At 41.9% G+C, this 19,113-nt stretch overlaps 1 protein-coding gene across 5 annotated transcripts in view; it reads left to right on the top strand.

The window, feature by feature from the left end:
- Positions 1–19,113, top strand: part of Znf831 (zinc finger protein 831) — a 133,545-nt gene that overhangs the window by 49,510 nt on the left and 64,922 nt on the right. For all 5 annotated transcript variants that reach the window (XM_005392206.2, XM_013518379.1, XM_013518377.1 and 2 more), the window contains one exon: positions 16,978–17,102. In XM_005392206.2, coding sequence (XP_005392263.1) covers positions 16,978–17,102 — 125 coding nt within the window. The remainder of the gene's footprint in view (positions 1–16,977; positions 17,103–19,113) is intronic.

Genomic DNA, 19,113 nt, shown 5'->3' with positions numbered 1-19,113 from the left:
CTCTGCATATATTAGCCCATTTAATACTGAAAATAGTACTATGCTATTGGGGAGGGTGGAAGCAGGATTCTAGATAGGATTCTAAGATAGTCCTCCAGATTACCACTCCCTGGTAGGCACGCCCTGAATAACCCTCCCTTTGGGTGTGAGTGCCTGAGCGAATCAGGTGGGCACTTCTGAAGGAGGGCTGGAGGTCGGAGACACAAGTCACCTGAGGAACTGGAAGGCGTGGCTCGCACTCTCTGGTTGGCTTTGAGGAACAGATGTACACGCTGACAGAAATGGCAGGCCACCTTGAGGAGCCAAGGACAGCAAGAAGGTGAGGACTTCATTCCCAGAACTCCAACCACACACTAAGAAAGTTCTTCCAATAGCCAGGGAGCACAGAGGAAGCCCTTGAACTTTGGGAAGAGATAAAGCCTGGGTGACAACTGACTTTATTTAGCCTTATGAGATCCTAGGCAGATTCTAGGTAAGCTTAGCCTCGACACCCGAACTTCAGAAACTGCGAGATAGTAAACTGGGGTCGTTTTCTGCTGCTAAACTCGTGCTAACATGGAGGCAGGCAGGTACTATTTACAGAGTGGGAAATGGAGACCTAGAAAGTAGAAGTAAGTCGAGCAAGGCCTCACAGCACTCTAGGGCCTGGACATGGGCACTGGTTCCCAGAGGGCCCCTTAGGAGTTCTGAGGTCAGGTAGCAGGTGCCCTTCCTATGTGCCTGGCACGTGGTAAGGACTCACTCACAACAGCCGCTTATGGTTCTGTGTTTGAAACCTGGAGCTCTCTCTCAGATCAATGTCCTCATTGTTCACAAGGAAAAGCAAGGCCAGCAGGAAGGAAGGGCTTGGCAAAGTCCCTAGAAGAGCCTGAATCTGGCCTATGCGCCCCTTCCTCAGAGACAGTCTTGGGGAGGTCTCTGCAGCTCTGACACCCGCAAGAAAGAGGCCTTGGGGGCAGAAGGAAGGTCTCTGAGTGGCTGGGTAGGCACAACTGTCCTTCATGTGAAGGTCACCAGGCTGGCTCCTAGGCAGGCCAGCGCACTCACAGGGCCGAGAGCCTGACTGCAGCAACCTCCATGCATCCAAGTGGCTCCCATCACAGTGGTGGGGAGGAACTGCGCTTCGGTCTGAGTCCAGAGGCCCCAGGTTACTGTCTTGAAGGGACACCCATTCCAAGGTCTGTCTTTCAAGAACTTTTAACGTTTGAACTGGATTTCAAGAAAGGATGTCTTGTTTATGATGCTTAAAGCGATTCTCTGATGTGGAAATTTTCATTATCTGTCCTATAGATAAGGGAATAGCAGCTCAGAGAACTGTAATAGTGTATTCATTGTTTCTTTGACAAGTGACAAGTTACCATATTGTGTCTTAAAATGACATCCATTTAGAAGCTCAGAGTTTCAGCAGTTCAGAAGTCTGGACATGGTTTAGCTGGCTCCTCTGAAGAGGTCTCCCAGGACTGTGATCAAGATCTAGGTGGGGCCTGGGGTGTGATCTCATTCAGGGACCTAACTAGGAAAGAAGGGTCTACCTCTAAGTTCAGGCAGTTGGCAGAATTCATTCTTCTGGGGCACAGAATGCCCCACAGCTTGTTTCTTCAAAGCCAGCAGAGGAAGTGGAGTATCTCCGTAGCCTCCATCTCTCACCTCTCAGCCAGCTGTTGAAGGGCTCATCTGATTAGATAAGGACCCCTCGATAATCTACCTTTTCATTAGGGACTTTAATTACATCAGAAAAGTACTTTTAATTTGGCAGTCTTCTCTAGTTAGAATCAAGTTGCAGGTTTTGCCTACATCCAAGGAGAGATTACACAAAGGTGTGACTCAGGAAGGTAGACACTGGCGTGTCTGCCGCACGCAGATTTTCCGAGCTGGCCTGGTCAGAGGAAGTAGGATGGCTAGCTGAGTTTTCTATAACCAGTGTTTTCTACCATCACCACTGGTGTGCAGTTGTGAAGAGTTTCAGTCTTTGACCTGGAGGTGTTCATAAGGGAATGTGATACCGGATGTATGGTAAAAGTGTTTCCTTTAAATATAAATTTCTCACAAAACCACCAGTTCCATCATATTCGGCCTCCAAGTGTTTGGTAAGGAGGTTACCAATTTGTTTGACCCACATGGAACTTGTAATGTAATTGATTTTCTGATGTTGGAATCACCCCATTTACAAAAGTTTTGTTTCCATTTTTCCCCTTCCATTCTCTCTTTTTACATCTCTTTTCCATGCCTTCCCACTTCTGTCATTTCTAAGGACTCATGATTAGATTGGACTCACAGGTAGTGTGATTAATTCCCCTAATCAAATCATTCACAGGTCCTAGGGATTAGGAGATGGATATCTCTGGGAAGACATAATTCTGCTCATGCCCACCAATGTCTTCAGATCTATCTACCATCCGTCTGTCATCTATCTTTGTATCTACCTATCTATCTGTCTATCTATCATCTATTATCTATCTATCATCTGCCTATCTATCTATCTATCTATCTATCTATCTATCTATCTATCTATCATCTATCTTCCTTCTGCCATCTGTTTAGTTACCTTTCTATCAATGTATTCATCATTTAGCAATTGTCTATCATTTATCTATTGATCCATCATATGTTCATCCTTTTGCCATCTGCCATCAATGACATATCTGTCCTCTAACTTTTTGTTCTGTTCTTAAGAAAGAAGCCTACCTCTTGATTCATTTTTGCTTCAATTGTTGTAATTTTTGTTGAAGACGAACTACCACAGCAGAGATTTCCTAGGGGTCTTGACTCATGAATGTTAAAATTCATACATTAGAATACCTGTTCTCTTTTTCTATTTTTTGAAAAAAATATTAAAAATATAAGAAAGTTCAGAAAATGTATAACAAACTTCTGGCAAGTGATGAAGCAGCATTTAAAATGTTAGCATTTCATCACATTTTTCTCTGAGTCTTAAAGATAAAATAAAGCATTACCTTACATGTTATATATAATACAAAGGAAATAAAAATAAAATTTAAAAGATAATTATGTAGTTTTATGTATTTGATACAAATCATTTCAATTTATGTTTTTATACTTTGATTAGAAAGTCATCTTTGTCAGTGTATCCACTGACAATATATCATATTGTTCTGTGAATATATATATATATATATTATTATGCTGAATTTCTCATTTTTCAACTTTATGGTTAAGCTTATTTCTGTTTTTGAAGATTTCAGTATGTGAGGACTCTAGGTGAAATGTGTTCCCTTATCTGCTGTAGAGTATCCTGTCTGTGAGTGAGGCTTACCTTTCTCTCACTGCTTGCAAGTGTTCATCGTTGCGGAGTTTTTTAATGACAAAGTTTTAGGATTCTGCATATATCCTACATTTGTATGGATTCTTTGCCTGTTATAAATACTGAAAATATTTTTCCCAGTATATTATTTGTTTTTTGAAGTTTATTTATTTCTATTTACCTATGTGGCTGCTACACCTTACCTTTGCATTCTGTTTTTTAGGGTTATGTGGGAGTTTTTTTATTTCAATTTTTTTTTCTGGGATGGTTTTCTTCTGCCTAACGCATATTATTAAAATTTTTCTTGAGGGAAGAAAATTCTCTCCATTTTTATTAGTCTGAAAATATATTTATTTCCTCATGGTTGTTGAAAAATATTTTTGCTGGGTACCTGATCCTAGGCTGACAGCCTTCCTTGGGGCACATCAAAGCCATGCCTGCATAATCCAGTGGTTTCTTTTTGTGATGGAGAAGTCAGCTATTAATCTATTCCTCTGTCTTTTAAAAGTCTTTTATCTCTGGCCACTTTTAAGATCTTCTTTTAATCTTTGGTGTTCTGTAGTTTTACTTTGATGTATGTAGGTGGACATTACGTTTTATTTATTCCATTATAAATCCATTGGGCTTTTATGATTTGTGGATTGATGTCTCCCCAGAAAATTCCCAGGCATCATTCTTCAAACATTGTCTCTGACCATTCTCTCTCCTCTTTCTAAAACTTAGAGGTAATGTATCCTAGACTTTCTCTGTCTTGTTTGTCTGTGTGAGTATCTGGATTCTTTGTTCAGATGTATCTTTAAAATTTTACTAGTTTTCTTAATCCACTGAGTTATTTTTTATAAGGCTTTATTGAAATACAGTTGCATTTAATGAATTGCCTATATTTAAAGCATACAATTCATTTGAGCCCATAGGGCATGCCTATAAATCCCAACCCCTTGAAAGGTTGAGACAGGAGGATCACAAGTTTGAGGCTAGCCCATACAAATTAGTTGAGACTCTGCCCCAGAATAAAAAAAACAGAGAGGGCTGGAGAAGTAGTTCAGTGGTAGGGCGCCCCTGGATTTGATATTCAATTCCAAAAGAAAAGTGCAACTTGGTAAGCTTTGATATAGGTGTACACCTGAGTAACCAACAATGTAACCAAGATAAACAACATATCCATCACTCCTCAAGACTTTCCCCATCCCTTTGTGGTTCCTCTGTCTTACCCACCCTGCTGCCCTGAGATCCTCAGGTAACCACGGATGTGCTTTCTGGCCCTATAGATTAACTTGGTTCTGCTAGACTTTTTAGAAATAGAATCACACAATATATACATGTCTTTTTCTTTTTTGGCATAGTTGTTTTCGGTAAGCATGCTTATTTCGAGGGTTATCCCTGTTATTATGCGTGTCAATAATTCACTTCTTTTTATTGACAAATCTATACTACTGGGTGGATCTGTCAAAACTTTTTCATGCATTTCCTTGTTGGTAGACCTTTGGTTTATCTCAGTTCTGGTAAGTTACTAAGAAATCTGAAAAAAGTAGAAATTAAACTCATATCTTGCAGTGATTTAAATCAATACCAATCAAAGATCAGTAAGTAGCAAAAAATACATTTAGAAAGTAAGCAGACAATGGAAATTTTTATGAGACAAAAATCTTTCCAAGTGCCTCATATGACCCAGAAAATGCAAAAGAGTGATAAATGGTACGTATTAAATATAGGTACTGTGTGCAACAAAGCTACCATAAATTAAGTCAAAGCATGAGGAGAGGAATGCTTGCTATTTGTATAATAATACCACAAAAAGTATGCTAATGTTCCAAATAAAGAATCTCTAAATTGATAAAAAAAAAAGACAAAAAAATGAGCAAAGTAACAGTTAACTCATAAAAAAAAAGATACAACTTGTCCTGAAACAAATGAAAAAGATTCTCAAACTCATTCATGATAAGAGAAAGTACAAGGGATGTCAATTCCCACTTGGTGGAAATTTGGGAGAGACTCTGATATACTGCTTATGGAATTACAAATCGATATAGACTTTGAGTATGCGTCAGTTTGCTATAGTTATCACAGTACCACAATATATCTATATCTATTTATATCATCCATATACACATGGATTATATCCCAGCAACAGAGAAATTGTTAAACACATTTGGTTATCTTCTATAATCAAAGAGTAGTAGAAATGAGTTGTCATAATTGTTTTGTATGTTGATACCAAATCATTTCTGATAAACATGAAGTGAAAAAATTTTAAGAATGACCATCAAGTTGGGAGTGGTGGTGCATGCCTGTAATCCCAGCACTTGGGAGGCTGAGGCAGGAGGATCATTGTGAGTTTGAAACCAGCCTGGGCTACAAAGTGAGCAAGGCCAGCCTGAACTGCATAGCGAGACCTTGTCTCAAAAAAAAACAAAAAAAGAAAGAAAAAAAAAAAAAAACGACCATCAAGACCAGGGATGTAGCTCAGTGGTGCAGTGCCTGTCTACCAAACATGAGGCCCCAAGTTCGATTCCTGATATACCAAAGAAAAAGAACGTACCATCAGTATTCATATTCATATTCTTTGTGTGGATATGTGTTTAAAATTATCTGGGGTGAATACCCAAGAGCAGAATGGCTGGACCATGTGATAGATGTATCATTACCTAAGTGATTGTATCATTTCACATCTCCTCCTGCGGTGTCCTAGGTGACACTTGGTATGGTCCATTCTCTTTAGTTTTAATCATTTTAATAGGGTATAGTAGTAGCTCAAAATAATTGCAATTTGCATAAAGTTCTAGTTATATTATGATTCCAATTACAGTTGCAATTTGAGTTTTCCTAATAACTGATGATATTGGATATCCTCTCATGCTTTTATTTGCCATTTGTATACCTTCTTTGGTAAAAAATCTGTCCTTTTCCCATTGGAAAAATGGGATTATTTTGTTATTGTTGAGTTTTGAGAATTTTTTATGTATCCTGGTTATAAATTCTTTATCAAATATGTGATATGCAAGTATTTTCTGCTAGAGTCTGATCTGTGTTTTAATTCTCTGAACAATGTCTGTTAAAGAGCAGATAGCTGTGATTTTTTATGAAATCCATTTTTAAATTTTGATGAAATTTATTTTTTTCTTTTGTTGACTATTCTTTTAGTGTCAGACTACACATAAACATATGCCTTATCACAATTGCCAGGATTTTCTTTTGTTTTCTTCTAAGCTTTTACATTTCACACCTATACTCTAGCCTCACCTAAGTTTCATATCTGGTGAGATGTATGGATCAAAGTTTCTATTTTTTGCAAGTGGATATCTAGTTGTGCTAGAGGCCCTTGTTAATCTATTTGCTTATTTTGATTCAAACATCACAGTGTCTTAATTATACAGCCTGACTTTAAGAGTTACTATAAAGCTAAAATATTCAAAACAGTGTGGGTTTTGCACTGACATGGACCAAGGTCAATGGGGAAAGAGTACAGAGACTGACCACAAGTATATGATCAATTGACTTTTGATGACAGTATAAGGGAAATTTGGAGGAGAAAGTATAGTCTTTTCAAGAGATTGTGCTGGACCTGGAAACATTCTAGAGCCCAGAAAGTTTTATCTCTATTCTTCTGTCTTGCGGATTGGTGCTTCAGGGCTTCATGTCTGATGTCATGAGGATGTACTCATTTGTCTAGCTTTTATTTGGGGTGGCAAACCTAGTTACTATTATGCATCTGGACCAGAAAGCCCTGGTGTATTGCAATGGCTCTTTTCATTGGTCTACTGAATTTTAAATATAATTGCTAATGGATATTATGTTTTATTTCCAAAAGGTTCCATTTAATTGCTTTTCAGTAATGCTTGGTGATTTTTGTATCATAGTCTTTATTTTTATTTTTATTCTTTTTAAGATACATATTTAATATTTTACATTCGATAATGCTAAGATATGAAGTCTTAGTGTATCTGACGCTGTTTTGTATATTATCTCTTACTTATGGTAACTTGATTTCTTGTTTATGTTGGTATTTTTGACTGTGAGTTGATATTTCTAGAACTTTGAGAGTTAGGCTGAGTGGAGATTTCTCCCGTAAAAATATTTGTCTTGCTTCTGCTAGATACAATTTAAATGAAATCCTTGGTTTTAGGTTTTTCCTACTTTCTTGTTTTCTGTAAATTCAGATCTCAAACCCAAGAGAAAGTTGTGTTATTGTTATGAAATTAACAGGAAAGAGTTCCTCCCCCTTCCCATGGTGATAAATGTTGAGTTGGGAGTGGTTTGTTATCTGAGCCTTGAGTCCTGTCCTCACCAGACCATGAAAATATACAATTGATCTCACCTGGTTTGGCAAGTGACCCCCACAGTGAAAGCAAACTTAATTTTCCAGGTTTCAGTTTTCCCTTGGTTTTTTGACTTCTATTTCTTACCTTCTAATCAACATGTCCATATATTTAAATTTGTTTAAGATGTTTTATAATCTGTATTTATTTTTCAGTACAATGATGAATATGGTCATAGTCAGTCTGAGCATTTACTTTGCCGCACTGTTGGGAACGGAATTCTTATTTTAATCTTGCTGTCTTATTTTTCTTGTTGCTGAGATATAATACCTGACTGCACAAATTAAAAGAGGAAAAGTTTCTTTTGGCTCACAGTTTGTAGAGTTTCAGTTGATAATTAGTTGGCTCCAGGCAGGGTGGATGGCAGGAGGGCAGAGGGGAAACAGTCCATGGCAGGGTGGCGGGAAGCAGAGAGAGGTCAAGGGAGAAGGGAGGAAGACACAGCTTTCCACGTGTAGCCCCACCTCCTGCAACCAGGCTTCACCTTCCAACAGCATATTGAGCCGTAGACTCATCAGTGGGTAATTCTCTGATGAATATCACAACCCCATGATCCTCTCAGAAGCCCCGCCTATGAGCACATGAGGCTGTGGGGGGACATCTAGATATAAATCATTAACACTTGACTGTGAGGTTTTTGTCAGTAAGAAGAAATAGTTTTATTTATTTATTTATTTGTTTATTTGTTGAGCTGGGGTTTTGCTGTGTTGCCCAGGCTGTTCTTGAACCTCTGGTCTCAAAGCCATTTTCTCAAAGCCCTGGGACTGCAGGTGCTTGCCACCACATCCGGCCAGAAGTTGATATACTTCAATGCAGCTGATGTTTCCTTTAGAGTTACTACTTCTCGTCTAAGAAACTCTTCTTACTCTCAATTTTTCAATATCACAGTATACAAATATATTCTCTTATGTTTTCTTCTTATTTGAATTAATGTATATTCATATATGAAAAAATTTGTTTTTATTTTTGTTATAGAGACAACCATGGATCATGGGTCAAACATGACTTTTGATCTGTTTTAGTACACCCTCATGAGTCTGACATGGTTTTATATTTTTGAAGGGGAGATCCATATACCTACACATGTACACACACACACCCGAACATGTGCATACACACATACATACACGTACACACAAAGACAGAGATTGTATGACCTGCAAAATCTAAAATATATCTGGAATTTACATAAAAAGCTTGCAGATGTTTGCACGAGTCCACTTTCGCTCAGTTATTTGCTACATTTTAGCTTCTCACATATCCTTGGGAGTTTATTTCCATTCTGATGCGTTCATCTCTTTGCCTGCTGCCAGTTCCAAATACCACACTGTCCTGAAAGTGGTTGTTTTCATTAATGAAACCACATGAGCTGAAGGAGAGGGATTAGAAAATGCAGGGCCCATTTTCAGAGTGAAACTGAAAAAAATGAAGAAAATTCATCTTTAGATTCCTAACTGGCCTGGTGTAGAAACAAAGAGTGCTCACAAAATACATCTCCACCATGCCCCAAGCAGGCACTGGACCATGGAATTGGATTTTATTGATTAATTTGTAGCTATGTTGGTGTGGTAGGAGGCATGAGACACTCAGGGACTTGTTCTAGGAACTTTCCAACAAGGAAGAGCAGAGGAGAGCAAACCCTTGGTTTGGGAACAGGGCTCCCTTAGTAGGCAAGGACTTTCCCCCTTAGACAGACTGGGGTGTGGGCCTGGTGCTTCTGTGTGCAGTGCGGTGGCTCTTCATTAGCACTGAGCTCAAGTGGCCTCTGCTGCGTGTGACTCCTGCACAAGGTCAAGGCCCTGGGTCCCACTGACCACAGCCCTGGGTTTTTTCTGTGTTTGTTTGTTTGAGATAAGATCTCACTATGTAGTCCAGGATGGCCTTGAACTTGCTGTGTAGCCCAGGCTGGCCTTGAACTCATGGCAATCCTCCCGTCTCAGCCTCTGGAGTGTTAGAACTACAGGTATGCACCACCACACCCAGCTCTAGCCCTGGGGCTTTGACTGCAGTCTCAGGTTCTGCTTAGGGGGTGCAGAGGCTTCACCATGCAAACTTCCACTCTACTTCTTTGTGGGGCCAAGAGAAGAGGAGAGAAAATAATATAACTCATGGGAGGCCAGCCTGTAACCTGCAAGGTCTGTGCTGTGGATCTGGCCTCCCTGGAGAGGGCGGGTGCTGTAGGGTGGCATCGAGAGGTCAGTGGATCCCAGCCAGGATCGAGATCCCAGCACAGCCTCTCCTCCCTTCTGTGCACTCCTCCGGGGAGTATGTCCCAGAGCTGGAGACCTTTGCCGACAAAACTTCAAGGGTCTCTGCTGCTCTGACGGGGCAGGACTGGTCTCCATGAGGCCTGGGGACAAAGGTATTGTGCTAACCTCAAGCATGCTTCTAACCTTCAGAGACAGACGGGAAGCCAGGTACATGAAACCTAGGAGTCAGATTTAAAATTGGAACCTTAAGTGGCAGCTTATTACAAAAGCATAAATCACTTTACAGGCCAACAATTAGACATAAACACAGAAACTTAGGTTGACCTTAAAACACAGCCTTGAATAAAAATAAAGTGAACAAAAGGATGAGTTCCATGGTACGATGTCACACACAAAAGTGACTCTGGGCATATATGAGGTATGTTCATAGTTATGGGTGCCTTTCAAGCCTGCTTGAGTGAGGGTTCTGAGAAGTGAGCACTCGCCTGGCATACCTGAGGCCAGGTTCCTGGAAGCAGAGCCTGAGCTGGGGATTCTGTCCAAGTGATGTTTGGAGGGTGGGCTCTGAGGAGATGTAAGAGCATGGGCAAAGGAAGGCAAGCCGAGAGGGAGCCTCAGCCTGGCCCTGCAGGAGCTCTGGGAGGTGAACTGTACCTCCAGATTGTCTTGCTCAGAGGTGAATGGTCTGGGTGGTTACACACTGCAATGACAGTCAGTGGCTAAGGGTCCTCCCTGAGTGGGGGAGTTGTGGCACTAGGGACACACGTGCAGCCCAGGGGAGACCATCTGATGGGGTCCACAGCCCCTGTGCATTGGGTGATGTTCCCAGGGGAAGGACAGTACACACAATCTCTGGAATATCCTGAAGAGAAAGACAGAACTGACAGTGCCTGAGCAAAGTCCTTGATGGTGTCAAGGTCTGCCGGGCTCTCCCAAGGGCAACAGTGTCCAAATTCCACTTTGATGAGATCTGAGTTCAGGGGCTGGGACTCTCCCAGCAGTCTCCCGGTTATTTTGATTGAGTGGAGTCCATGGTTCCAACTGTGCTATTCTTAACACCTGCAAGCCGGTGACAGTCACCGGCTCACTTCAGGAGCAGAGGTGACCCGCCGCACACAGAAGGAGAATTCTCTTGGCTGGTCCTCCCCTCCTTTTGGCCCTTTGTCTCTGCATTCTGAAATCACTACCTGGGCTCTGCAGGAACCCCAACTGGTTCAGGAGCTTGTGATTAGTGACACAGCAGCGTGTGGCTCCCTACCCTTGCTCAGAGAGCTTTTTCAGGAACTTGTGGTCCTGACAAGCACAGTCAACTGCTTCAAAGGATAAGCTGAGCCTCCTGGGGGAATGACAGCTTTGCCCCATGCATGGGAGGCAAGCTTTCCCCAAATGTGAACACTGGTAAAGATGAACAAAAAGCATCTTTCCAATTGCTGCCACCAGGAAAAACCAGTACCTAAGAGGATCTTACATTCTGCAGATCTTATTCAAAGTTCTGTGAGCAGCCCTGGTGATGAAGGTATTGCAGCTGGATCTTGGCAGTGGCTCCTACAAATGAGGAAGAAGAATGGCCAAGCAGGTGGCCTCACTTTCCTCCCCAGAAGGTTGTAAAGAATCACTATGGGAGGCAAGTTCTTGTAAGCTAAGCCTTGTAAGGGAAAGGAATCCCTGTGCTTGACCAAGCAGCTAGCAGAAGTACAAATGTCTTTTAACAGAGCTTTAGAGCCAGGTGTGGTGGCATATGCCTATAGTATCCCAGCATTCTGAGAAGCTGAGGCAAGAGGATTGTAAGTTCAAGTCCAGCCTGGGCAACTTAGCAAGACTCTGTCTCAAAAAAGAAAAATAAGAAAGAGCTGGAGATGTAGCTCAATGTGAAGACTCTGGGTTCACTCCCCAGTACTACCTAAAAACAAATTGCTTAAGGGGCATGGCAGCTACTCTTCATTTCCATTTGGTTATTGGCAAAATGGGGATGTTAGACAAGATCATTGGTCTGCTTTGGATTGCACATTCCTATCAGTAAGCTATCACAAGCCTGCATCCTGATCAGTGCATATTTACTCATCTGTATATTATGCCTATGTTCTACTCTGTTGTGGTATGGTGTATGTTACAAAGGACGTGCAGCAGTAGCAATGAGAGAATCTGGGTAGGAATAAATATAAGTAAAGCCCTGACTTTCTTTCTGCACCCTTGTCATCCCTCCCTTTGGGATGTGAGCACTTTGAAACTCACCAACCTGAAGATCCCAAGGGCTCTTCCTGGTGGAAGGCCTGGGAAGATTTTTAGCCACTACTACTTGTGACTATTTAAATTCATTAAGTGACATAACACGTAAGGCTCAGTATCTTGTACATGCTAATTACATTTGAAATGCTCAGTAACGAGTGAGTCAGTGGCTAGATTATTGGTAAATGTAGATTGTAGAACACTTTTTGTCACTGCAGAAAATCCATAGTATGATTTATGGCAAGTAGTGACAACCATGAAGTTTAGCATTTAATCACAGTAACTCTTTTAAGCTCTTGCTAAGCAGCATGGGAAGCATCTTAAAGAACAGGCTCATTTAGTCTTTGCTCTGGTGCTGCATCCGGTGCATCTCCCGAGAAATTCCCAGGGAGAGGATTGTGAAAAAAGAAAGGCAAGAGTGAAAATACAGAAAGCTGAGATCATGTGGTGCTCTCTCTCTCTCTCTCACTGGAGAAAAAAACTGCCCAATGACTGCAGTGTGTTTATTTATACACTTGGCAGGTTGATGTTGGGTGAAACCCTTCTGCCCAACAATTACTTCACCTCTCATGCCCTGTGTTCTCAGGGCTGGTTTGCCTGGCTCGCCTTAGACACCTCATGCTCTTGGGGCTGAAACAACTTGTTCACGTGGCTCACCTTGGGCACCATGCATTCTTGGGCTGGCCTTGCTTCAGCCCCACATGCGTAACTGATCTCCAGCTTCAGCCACTCCCCATAGCTCCCCCTTTTCTGTTTGTAGTTGCAAGCGATGAGCAGGCAGTTGAAGTTGGAGGAGCTATGTTTGGAGGACTCTCTAGAGGACCTCTCTTGTAATTATACTTTCCTGCTGAATGTTCAAGACCAGGTTAAAGTGAGACCTGTATCAGTTAAAATTAATTTTTTGCTATCTATCAAGGTCAGTTAGTCTCCTGAGGATTTACCTTGGAGCCATACATAGCACCTCTCAGTTCTTCTGTTAGTTTTAGCCATCTGAATGAGTCACACCTGTTGCTTGACCAAGTTGCTTTCTGTGAAAGCTTGGGAGACTTTCTCCCTAGGCAACTCTCTTTAGGCACACTGTACACTATTGATTTCCTTCCTCTGTGGTCCCATAATCTCCTTGGTCAGGAGTTTGTATAACTCACCGGAGTTGTAGGATGTTGCAGGAAATGTGCCCTCATGTCCTGGGTTCTCAGCAACCTTGGAAGGTATCCTCCTAGCCCATCTGTCTTTCTAGTTTTTGATCTCCAAACCTCAATTATTGAACATCCAGAAGAGAAGATTAATGATATTACATTGTAATGGGAGCAGTGAGTTTAATATTATAAATTTATCTGAATATCAAGCACCTTGAGATACAAAGTCAAACCATTATTTCTAATTAACCATGAATGTTCTAGTAATAGTTGAATCTCTATAGAATATGAGCAAATAACAGTTATATAAAATTTGAAATCAAAAGCCATACATAATATTATAGCATGACAATCATAATGACATTTTGTAACACACTTAAATTTCCATTTTGACATAGTATAACCTTTTTAATCAATCATCTCTATCTAATATGTAAAAAGCTTTTACCTAATTTGTGATCCTTTAATGGGATGTCATTGAAGTGTGTGACATTATCTGGACTGCTTAATGTCTAGGCATCTCTAAGCATAATGGCACATACATAGTTCATACATCACATAAGTTTTTGTTATTATTATTGACTGGTGACCTCATGTTGGTTTGACATGAACCTCCTTTCACCAGCAGTTGGAACACAAAAGAAAGACAAATGTCTGAATCTGAAAGAAGAAGTATAGCACCATAAACAATCCCTGTTTTACATTTTGGAAGACCTGTACATCTGAAGGCATGAATACATTTTGATACATGAGGAGATTAATAACAATCAATTGTCATAGCCATGAAAACTTTCATTTCTTAATTTAGTTTTGTACAAGAGCACTTTTAAATCAGAAAACCTTACTGTCTAGAAAACTTAATCTTTTGATGATGGCCAACATAAACATATCACAATAATATATTTTTTGAGCAACATTTTTTTTGGTGTCTCCCATAAGGCTATGGAGATTATTGGGACTTCCTATTAATGAAGAAAAAGCTGAGGTATAATTTTTCTCAAGCAGCTATTTCTTTGTTCATCAAAGGGAGCCATAACCAATAATCTTTCAAGCCTAAAGTGTCCTCATTTATTTACCTTAACAAGTTGATGACCTATGAGAAAACCAATTTTGACATCATTTTGACCAGCTGGTAACTCAGGTGAATAGCATGCTTTTTAAATCTTTAACTCAAATTCAACATGGCCATTACAAAAGATGGCGGAGGATTTGACTTCAGTGCGTCCTCTAGATTCATCCTAACTCCTCAAATGGGACCCCAAGCTATTCTTACTAGAGTCTATGGACCTTTGCCCAAGGAACAGTGAGACTCCTACTAGACAACAGCAGTCTCACTTTAAAAGGTCTCCAGGTTTTGCCTGGTGTCACCGATGTTGCTTATATAGGGGGACCACAGTTATGATTTGAACTGTTCAACAACAGTGACTGTGGCAATTTTTGTCCTCTTGGCAATCCACATTAGCCAGCTTCCCTGGTGTTATTGACTGTCACTGTCCTCCAGACAAATTACTTAAATTTTATTTCCTTACACCCTTTGTCTTCCCTTCAAAAATAAGCTTGGTTCCCATAGTGGAAAGTGACTTTGTTTTCACAGATGGGTCCTCTTCTTGCAGGGGAGGTTATGTAATGGCCTCCCCTTCCTGAATACAGGATACAAGTTTTTCTTCCGTGCAAAAGACTGAAACTCAGGCTGTTACATGGGCCTTGCAAGATCATTCACCCACTCCCATTAACCTGTTTTCAGACAGCTCTTATGTTTGTGGTGTGGTCTGCCACATTGAAACTGCCACTATACACACTGGCCAAGATCTTTTTCATTTATTTCACACTCCAATTTGCCATTTGGTCACACCATGTCCCTTGTTTTATTGGTCGTTTACATTCCCATTCCCAATTGCCAGAGCCTCTCACTGAGGGAAACTCTGCTATAGACAAACTGTGGCTACTGTTGCTGTTGCTCCTTCAGATCCTACTGAACAGGCTTCTGCCTCCCATGCCACCTTCCATCAAAACACTTGCACAAACAGTTCCTTTTAACCCAGGGACAGGCTTGACAAATTGTTAAACAATGTTCCTTATGTGTAATGCATCTTCCCTCACTCCCTATGGGAATTAATCCCTGAGGGTTACACCCTAATCATCACTGGTAAATGAATATCACTCACATTCCTGAGTCTGGCTCTCTATGTTGGGTCCATGTTTCAGTGGACACTTCTTCAGGATTTATTTTTGCTTCTGCCCACACTGGTGAAGCAGTTAAAAATGTCATGGCTCATTGCTGGATACCTTTAGTACTCTTGGCTGTGTGCAGGCACTTAAGACTGACAATGGCCCAGCTTATACAAGTTCTGCCTTCCAAATGTTTTATAAAACCTTTCACATTTCCCTCATCTTATAGTCTTCAACATCAAGGAATTGTTGAACATACTCACAATACACTCAAAATTCAATTACAAAAACAAAAAAGGAAATCCTTCCCTACAAAATTCTTCTTGTAAGAGATTGCTGTTAATTGGTCCACAAAAACTTATGACGAGTCTGTTTATACTTACCAATTTATAAAATGGTATAAGAGTTATTATAATTCAATCTGGCCAAAAGTACATTTGAGTGCACTTTGATTTTGTAAGAAGACTGTATATTTGTTTGTCTGTTTGTCCAATCTATTAACAACTGTTTTTTATTTGAGCTCAACAATTTTTTCTTTCCTTTTTCCTTAGCATTTTTGGATCCTTTTGTTTATACTTTAATTATACTATAATTTGAGCAGCCTTGTGAGCACCATGATCCATGGACAACTGAAAAAAAATTTTCCTTCCACAATAAATGATCCCCTGGACTTAAACATGCTTTAGCTATTCCTTTCCAATCATTTGAGGTCATAATCTGCTCTCCTATGAGCTCTACAAAACCCAAGATAAAAGGGGCTGTGGGGCCACTATTCTTTTTCTTCTTGGGGCTTAGTTTTAAGATAGTGCTCCAAGCCAAATCCTCTGTGATCGTCTCAACAGGCGTACGATCATCGAGATGCTCCCTGATCCAGAGCCACAAATAAAAGGTAAATATGGGAATCAATAATACAGCAACCATTTCTATATACACCTGTGGTTCTTGGGAACCTGTTTGCTCCATGTTTTACACTTGATGATGGGATCAATGTTGATGATATCTACACGCCTCTCTCCCTTTTGTGTGCACAACTAGAAGTGGTCTCTTACCTGCTATATGACCAGTTTCCCCATACTGTGGGTCCCTGTTTGGGCACCAATATGCCTCATCCAGTGCAGCTCTTGAGAAACTCCTGGAAGAAAGTCTGTGAAAAAAAGGAAAGCAGGAGTGAAAATGCAGAAAGCTGAGATCATGTGGGGCTCTCTCCGTGGAGAAAAGAACTGCCCAGTGACTGCAGTGCATTTATATACTCGGCAGGTTGATGTTGGGTGAAACTCATCTGCCTAACAAGTAGCTCACCTTTCATGCCCTGTGTTCTTGGGGTAGGTTCACCTGTCTTGCCTCAGGCATTTCATACTTTTGAGGCTGGAACAGCTTGTTCATTTGGCTCATCTGGGGCACTCTGTTGTCGGGCTGGCCTTGCTCCAGCACCGCACATGTGATCACTCTCCAGCTTCAGCTGCTCCCCACATCCTAACTTCCTGAGTTAGATGTCACCATTATCCTCATGTCCTGGGCTGGGGGAGGGTTGAGGGTTGGAGGAGTCAGAGTTAGAGTCCAGCCACAAGTTTCCTCAGGGAACCTTCAGGGTCATCTTTGATTTCCTGAGTGTGTGCTCTCCAGGCTGATTTCCACACATGTGCTTCTCTGTTCGACAGGTATGAAGGGAATTTTTGGCAGAGTCGTGTTCAGCTGAGAGTCGGCAGATTGCGCAAGCCATCCTTGGGACTAAGAAGAAGCTCTCCCCCACCCCCACTTGGGCCAGCTTCATCAGAAGTGGAAGGTAATGCTAGTCTTGGAGGCAAAGCTGGACTGGGGAAGTGAAAGCACTGGGGTCCAGCCTGGACACTGGGCTACAGGAGGCTCAGGAGAAAGGGTTGGGTGCATGAGGGACAATGACAAAGGCTGACATTTGTGAGACCATTATCATGACTCTACATCAATACAGAAGGCAGAAGGTGAGAAGAGAGAGCATTCCACAGTCATCCCAGGTCTGGTATGGGTAGAAATTCCCTCCAGAACCTGGGAGGATGTGAGCCTAAACTCTCGGCGGGGATGCCTTCACCATCTCCAGGAGGGAGGCTTGCAGGATTCTTTCTGCTTTGCCATTGTGCAGTTCTGGGGATCCATGGATGGTGTGGGAGCCCATGTGGGCAGTGGTTCTTTGGGCAGCATGAGTCCCTGGCTGTCCTGATCCTCTCCATGAGCTACTCTTTGCTATGAAAGCAGGGACTCACATGGGGCTGGCCAATTCCTGGAGAAGGGTAGTTTAAGCTGTAATCACTGGGCAACCAGGGCAACTCACTTACCTTCTCTGGACCTCCATATCTCCTCTTTTCCTTCTCTCCCCAACTGTAATGAACTTGGCCTTGGCCTTGCTCAGGATTGCTTGGGAAGAATGAAGATCTTATGGGAGAGGCTGCCAGACCTCATGTAGCCAGCTGTGACTGAATTACCATCCTTTTGTGGCTCATTGTTGTCTGGTCAAGGGCTGACCCTCAGCTCTGTCTGATGTCTGAAGTTTTTGGTCCCGAGGGACCATGTGGGTAGGTACCCCTTTCTCCACCTTGTGTAGCTCCAGCATCCCTACAGGCAGAGGGCACTTGCTTCCTCTACTTACCCTACCATCCCATCCCCAACCCCGATACTCAAAATCCTCTATGGAGGGGAGGGAAAGGAGTAGCATTTTGGTACTCAGGGAGAATTTAAATCAAGGTAGGAACTGGTTCTTAAAGTTGGATTACACATTATAGAAGGCAAAATATTGTTTTTGTTAGGGAAGATCAAGGGTCAAAATCCAGGGGGAGAGACTGGTATTTAGTGGGGCAAGACTTGAAAGAAATATGTTCAGAGTATCCAGCTCTGCTTCTTTTCCACTTCCTGTGGCTGACACTCTCATCTGCATTACGTTACTCCTTTTTTTTTTTTTTTTTTTTTTTTTTGGTTTTTCTCCAGTACCGGGAACCGAACTCACAACCTTGCACTTGCCAGGCAGGCGCTTTGCCACTGAGCTAAATCCCCAGCCCCATGCATTACATTACTCTTTATCCAGTGGAATTTCCCATTGGGCTATGTATGGTGACACACCCCAAATAGGACATCTCAGAGCTGAATGGGGTCTGTCTATCAGGGCAAGAGAGAGATCTCACATAGGAAGTACCAGAAGATACAGAGCAATTCTCTGCTTTGTCACTGGGTCTCACTGTGACAATGGCAGGTGGTGGCAATGTCACTTTTGCTTTCTAGGTCTTCCCTGTGTGCCCCTTTTCTTCTCTTTGAGAGCTCCTCCAACTTGCAATCCACTATCAGGCGTGGGAGCCCCACATGAGAGAGCAGTCCCTGTGGGATCATGACCCTTGCTGGCTTGCTCCTCATTCTCTGTTTCCATGATCCTGCCCTCACCCTTGACTCCATCAAGTCTGGCTCTTGAATGTTCCCTTACATAGGTGTAGAACTCCAGTAGTGGCCCTGATGGAACTCTTGCTAAGGCACTGGCAGAGTGCTGGTGGCTATGGCTGTGGAGGGGTAGGCCATTTCCAACAGTCATTGGTGGAACACACCAAACCAAATAGCTCAGCAGATTGTTCCAAGGGGTGGAGGTCTCCCCTCAGCTCTTTTCCCAGCATCTTCAAGGCGGCCAGCTCCAGCTGTTGCTGAAAATTCATGGGAGCCTCTGTCTAGGGTTGTAGGCTCTGTATTGTGCACTGAAGGGGTGGGAGAAAGATACTCCCTGCTCCAGATAACTATGGTCAGGGTGAAGACAGATAAACTGACTGGCTCCTACCTTTGACAAA

Source organism: Chinchilla lanigera, unplaced genomic scaffold (genome assembly GCF_000276665.1).
Source record: "Chinchilla lanigera isolate Chin_1 unplaced genomic scaffold, ChiLan1.0 scaffold00044, whole genome shotgun sequence".
Taxonomy (NCBI): Eukaryota; Metazoa; Chordata; class Mammalia; order Rodentia; family Chinchillidae; genus Chinchilla; species Chinchilla lanigera.
Note: the sequence above shows the minus strand (reverse complement) of the source record. Positions and strands in the feature narration are given on the sequence as shown.